The sequence below is a fragment of the Atta colombica genome, unplaced genomic scaffold (assembly GCF_001594045.1).
Source record: "Atta colombica isolate Treedump-2 unplaced genomic scaffold, Acol1.0 scaffold83, whole genome shotgun sequence".
NCBI lineage: Eukaryota > Metazoa > Arthropoda > Insecta > Hymenoptera > Formicidae > Atta > Atta colombica.
Window position 1 is genome coordinate 1,162,873 of NW_017259576.1, and position 6,659 is coordinate 1,169,531.

At 32.0% G+C, this 6,659-nt stretch overlaps 1 protein-coding gene across 2 annotated transcripts in view; it reads right to left on the bottom strand.

Annotated features, from left to right (window-relative positions):
* Window positions 1-3,513: 3,513 nt before the first annotated feature.
* Window positions 3,514-6,659, bottom strand: part of LOC108692907 (cysteine-rich secretory protein 1-like) — a 55,435-nt gene continuing 52,289 nt past the window's right edge. For both annotated transcript variants that reach the window (XM_018201480.1, XM_018201481.1), the window contains exon 6: window positions 3,514-4,092. In XM_018201480.1, the coding sequence (XP_018056969.1) occupies window positions 3,834-4,092 (259 nt within the window). In that variant the 3' untranslated portion in view covers window positions 3,514-3,833. The remainder of the gene's footprint in view (window positions 4,093-6,659) is intronic.

Here is a 6,659-nt window from a genome sequence, read left to right on the forward strand (position 1 = left end):
ACTTGAAGGCAATTTGTAAAATAAATCTTCTTTTCTCGTGCTCTTTTAGATTTTCCTACATTATTTCTATTCGCGGTACTCTTAATCTCCTCGGGCACCTCTAGATCTTACACCCTAGAATTCAAGGAACTACAAAAAAGATTAAATTCAGCGAACGAACCTTTCGCTCCGACTAGTCGATTTCAATTGCCTCGTAGAAATCTTCGAAAGACGTACGGTAGGAAATTGCTCGTTCACGACAATGCGATCGCCGATCTTTGACGAAAGCGCGTGGTGGCATTATCGGCAACGGAATGGCATTGCCATTTGGTTCTGCCGGCTTTCCTACGGGTATGTTCAAAGGAATCTGTGTCGGGCCTTTCGGCTTTGCCGAAGTCGTCAGCCCATGGACAAATCGGCCCAATTTCGCGACGAACGAGTATTATTCCACTTGGTGGGGCCCGTTACGATAAAATCGATTTTCGCTTGCGTCCTTTGATACTGGAAATTGATGATTGTATCGCTCTGAGCAGCCTATTCCGGCTCAACTGGCAAAAGGATTTATAAAATAATACATTATTTGATATTCTCTGCTACATATCTTTGTTTAAAGACTTATTTTATTTAGTTAATTAATTAAATTTTTTTTTTAGCTAATAGATTATCTAAATTAGAATCCAACACATTAAAAAAAAGAGTCTGATAATAGCTGTCAAATACTGAGTGAAATAATTTCAATTAAATGTTTGATTAATATAACTAAAAATAATTTTAATTTTTCTAAATATTTAATAAGTATTACAAACATAATAATATAATCAACTGTTTGGTAATACTTATTAAATATTTAGAAAAATAAAATTATTTTTGATTATATTAAGACTATAACTGAATATTTAATTGTTTAGCATTTTGCCCTTCGTATTTAAAATGCGAGAGTTAAAATGCTAAACAATAATGAGAAATGTATAAAATTACTTATTCTTATATTTACGCTTAGCAAAAAGATTAATATCAAAATCGATAATTACACCGATTTGACATAAGAAAATCTCAATGCAGTGCTCTTCATTTAAAAGTCTGACGAAGTTCGGAACCATTATTGTCGGTTCCCAGACACAGTTTGAAAAGCATTCCTAAGCCCTTTGAAGCAAAAAGAGGTATGCATTCGGTTCACCGCTAACTCGAATTGCACATTTCTCTTGACCTAGGGGATAATTTCCTTCTCTCTCCACCCTCCCTTACAGCTCTCATCGATTTATTCGCCATATAATTCCGTTTAATCCTTCGATTCCCAACAAATAAATATTACGATCGATTAAATGTGCCATAATCGACCGACATGCGTTCATTCTCCCAATCGAGAGTATGGCTTTGTCAAAATTTAACAGTAATATTAATTTATTATAGGCACTAAAGAGGCACTCAACTCTCTTGATATTATACGTTGCCAAGGATTGCTTATGCATTTATTACGTATTGATAAATTTTATTATTTCAATATTACAATTGTAAATTATTCAAATGCTAATGAAACAATTATTGGTGGATTATGGCTATTCGAATATGATTAAGTAAATGATGAAATGCAGGAAAATGTAATATTTACAGGATATTTATTTTATAAGTGGACAAAAAGTATTACAGTTTAAACATTTTATTTGGAGCTGTACCGTTACATTCACTGTTATATCTCTTTACCGAATTTCTTAATTATCGATAATCAAACACCTAACATTATCATCAATCATGCTCGCCATTCATCACACGTGTTGTTTCTCAACGCATTGATTATGTGTTTTATGATTTACGATTTATCTTAACTCTTTACCGCATTATTATGACATATATTTCATAATATCGATTTTTCACTTCCTATAAAAATAACAACAATGATTTTTCATTAACCGTTATAACCAGTTACAAACCGTGCGATGCGCTATATTATATCTTACTTTTTACAATAATGATGTCATTTATATAAAATATTGGCAATATTTTATTTTTAGAAAAATTTATCTTTTACTCGATAGAAATTTTTTGTATTTTTGTTATTATAAATCTTTATTTATTCATGATCTGGCCGATAATTTTCATTTTACATAATAAACGTATCATTACGAAGATATAATAATAATGCATTTTTGTCGCGCGATATGTATCTTTGTAAATCGTTTCGTGAGAAGAGATTATATCTTTAGATTAAATGCACCGTGTTATACTCATCCGAAATATATTCTTAATTGTAAGAGAAATTATGCGGTAAAGAGTTAACTTTACAATTCCGGCTTGCTTTCATCCAATATCGCACTGCACGTAAACACGCTGTTGTTAAATCTAAAGATAAAAATAACTGTTATCATTATCGTTAATTGTGCTAATAAAGGGAAGTTTCATCGTTATATCACGACAAGAAACATCGACACACCATTCTTTTCAAAGCTTAGTTTAATTTTTACATTGTTTCTCTTAACAAGTTAGCTAAAATTAGAAGTACGTCTATCGTCTAATAATTGTCAGTTTCGATATGTTACCCACTGGATTTATTTACAATTTTTTTATTTAAAAGTTATTTTTCAGATAAAAAATAGAAGAAATGCGAAACATTCACGATTAAATTTACAAAATGTAATAAGTTCGAAGCTTATTATGTTTTCTGCTTAAATGAGTTTCTCGTTTATTCATTTAATTAACTTGATGTAGAATATTTTATAATATGACAAATATTTAAAGCCAAAAATATGATTCACGCAGGCAATCACATTAAATTGATAAAATGTTACGTTTTAAACTTTACTTTATACACGTTTATAAGAACATAAGCAATGTGAAAATAATTATAAATAAATATAAAATATAAAGTTGATCTCTTCATCTTTTTTTGAATACGTACATATTGAAGCAGATTAAAGAATCACTGATAAAAAGTTAATTTTAAGTGTATATTATATATATAAAAACTTTTCAAACCCAGTCCTGGAACTTTGTTCTTCTGCAAACGTACGTGTACGTGCATATTAATTAGGAAATTATATCAATCTCTAACAATGTAAAATATAGACATTAAATATAATATGTTTTAATCTCGATGTCAATATCACAATACATTCATCTGAAAAATTAATCCATTTCTATTTAAGATTCTTTATTTGAACTATTTTTATATTATTGGAAGAAACGAATACACAAAGAAGTTAAATGTTAAATTAAGTATTGTTGTAGCACATTATAAAAATTATGACTTTTGCAAATGTATTGATTACTTCGCGTAAAACTTCATAAAAAATGAAGTTTTATGCAAATCATAAAAGACAGACGCGAGTTTTACACCGGCAATTTGTGAAATTTCAAAGGATCCTGAATATTCGAGAATTATAAAAATTCAGAGTTCTAAAATTCAAGGATTATATTACAACGAGAATATGTTGGAATCTCTGGAATCGAAAGATTATGTGCAGTAATTGTTAAATTGCCGAACAAAATCTATCGATCTATTAGATTTTAGATCCTTAGAATCCACTAAATTTAGGCCCCAGAGATTCAGATAGCACACAAATCCCACAATCACTTCATCTAGCATATTATCCCGTTTACTCGCTATCCGTTTTCTATGTGTGTCCTCTCTTTCTCTTTTCCCACCCTCTCCCTTTCTCGATGCCTTAGCTCATAACATCGCGAGCGTTCCTTCAGCGTCCCCTCATTATTAAACAAACGAGCTCATCAATAAAACAACACGACCCTCCATTAAACGATCTGCTGCCGCTTAGCCGTCGTAACACCCACTAGGTCTGAGTTTAGTTTTGCAGAGCGATTAAATTATTCATGCAACACGGTGGACCCAAAGTCAAGCCCTCCTACCCTTCATGATGGTAGTAGATCTTGTCCTTGCAATTGCATGTGGCGCCACAGAACTTTCGGCGTTCACGACCCTCCTTGGTGTCCGTCTCGCAGACCCATGAACCAAACGTCCTAAGCAGTTCGGCGCAGTTGGACCACAGATCGGTGTGATAGCAGGCGTTCGTGCAAAGCGTGTCCTGCGTGCAGTGATCCTTGCACATGCTGCATGGCTTTCCGGCCACGTACGGCAAGCCCAGACGGCCCTTGTAGTTCCCGCTGCGAGGCAAGAACATACTGGCTATTAAACAATATCGATCTCAGCATCTATCGTAACAGCCCGCAGCTTCACATGAAAACGTGAAAAATAAATTTAAATGTTTCATTACGATTTAAATATGCGTTAGATCGAAGCACGTTTCCGTATTTCAGCTGCTTTGGCCCACTATAAAAGAAAGAAAAATTTGGATTTCGAGCACGACAAGAATATAAATTTAATATCGACGAGCATTTAGCATTCATTTCGATACTTGTAACGACAGAAAATTTTATTTTTCTTATTGCATCAAATTAGTCCATGCAGCGTTGGATTTTTGCAAAATGTTCTTATTGCTTTCTGTTTCTAACTTATTCTGATTCATGTTATATTAATATTTCATTCAATATATAAATATATATTGCTCGGATACAGAATCACTGTATATACAAATATATGTTTGAGATACTTGAGTTGCTTGAATACGAAGGAAGGGGAGTAAAAAATTACATCAAAAGATGTTATTTAAATATTTAACACGCTTTTATTATTAACTCAACAAGTTGGAGAAGAATAAATTGTGTGTCCTTAGATAAGAGTGAGAAAATTTTAACATGCGCGTGTAAAAATTAAAACAGTAATTATACAAGAATTAGAATCAAGTTTGCTATAGTGTTAAATTTCTTATTTCGTAATAGCAACAAGTATCCTCTTGTATATTTTTAAGATAAGCTTATATTTTTATAAAAAAAATTTTATATTAATGTAATTTGCTTAATTTATATTTTATCCCAAATTAACCGAAAAACACATAATCACTTTAAAGAAATTTTGTTTATTACATAATAATATCTTTTTTTAAATTTAAAGTTCATAGACGCTTTGTTATTAATATTCTCGTTTGTTTTTTAATAATTTCCAGTATTTTCAACTTAAAATAAATACCCGATTTCTGAGATAGTCTGCATAATAGTGTAAAAATACTTTAGGCAGTATCCTAATCCAAATCCATTAGCCACGCGCATTAACGAAAAGCCGTAGAAGGACCGTCGAGCAATTTGCAAATGGGCCACCGAATTTACATTCAAAGTATTTTTCGGTACGAATCGCGCGTCTTAAACGATCCCGCGAGAATTTCCGTCTTTAAAGGCCGGCCAGCTCGGGCTGCTGTATATATCCACGAAATTAATTACGAGATAGAGCCGGTGTGGAAGAACGGCAAGATAAAAGGAAGGATAAGGTGGCCCACCACCACCTGACACGGTTTATTTATTCAGGACTCGGGCCACTGATGGCGGCTATGCAGCCCCACCGGCTTCGCTTTTCGCGCAAAATAGGTCAGGCGTCAAATACACTGCTGGAGAATGTGTGCTGCTTAATAAGAAGTACAGATTGACGTATAAATTGGCATATGAAATGATCTTAAAAATTATTTTATGGAATACCATTTTTTTTCTAAAATGCTAGAATTTCTTCTATGGAAATTGATTTCACAATGAATAGATGTGCTAATTTTTAATTAATTTTAGCTGAAGCTTATTACAAAGTATGGTCGATGTACGAAATATATTCTATAGTTTTAAAATCCATTAGATTTTGTTAAATTCTTCTAGTGAATTTATATTTGTTTCGAAAATTCGTTTGAGTTTAGTTTAATTTGTCGAGTTTCTCTGCGGTAGAAAAGCTAATATGACGACCGTATACGTTTGCCTGTTAGTATCTCGTAACATGAATATATGAAACTGCGGTGAACTTGTCGCAGATCGTATTAGAACGGATCTCGCGGAAAATTTATCGGATCCGCGTATTGCGAGAAATCGATATGAGGAATATATAGCGTCACGATTTGTAGGAATCCTTAGTTCAGAATTGGGTCGCCGGCATTTTTGTACGGTTTGCAGGAGCGATAAATTGCAAGATCGAAGACCGGAGCGAATTCTAATTGCGTGAGTCGTTCGCGCGTGAAATGTCGCTGAGAAAATCATTTATTTATTGTCACTCACTTGGACAGCTTATTCGGGAATGCAAAGATAGCAACGTAGTTCCTCCCTCTTTCTGTCTTTTTCTCTCTTTCTCTGTGATATATAATCAATTCTCTATTCCAGTGAATTATTGTTGTATACAAAAAATGTTGATAAAAGTTACTATTCAATTTATAATCTTTAGAACATTATATAAGAATGTATTATTAAATTAAGGCAAATTATCTCTCTTCCTGAATAGTATTATTATTTACAGAGTAAAAGTTTAAATAAAAAAAAAATTAAACAATTTCAGTTTTTATTAACAAGAAAAATAAAAAATTGCAATATTTTTAATTTTATTCTACAATAATATAATCGTTTTTGTATTCTTAGAAGAATATAATATTCATCTTTATTTTAAATTAATTTTATGTTTAAAATATCAATGTTTTTACAAATTTACTAATACTTTTTAATTTACTATTATTCGATGTCATAAACAGTTTTTCTTAATCAAAATATGTATTAGTACTTTTCCTTTCAACTAATTCATATCTCTCTCTCACTCAAGCTTCAAGAAAATTCTTATTCATACATCGTTCGTTGTATATTTTGAATTGAGCATC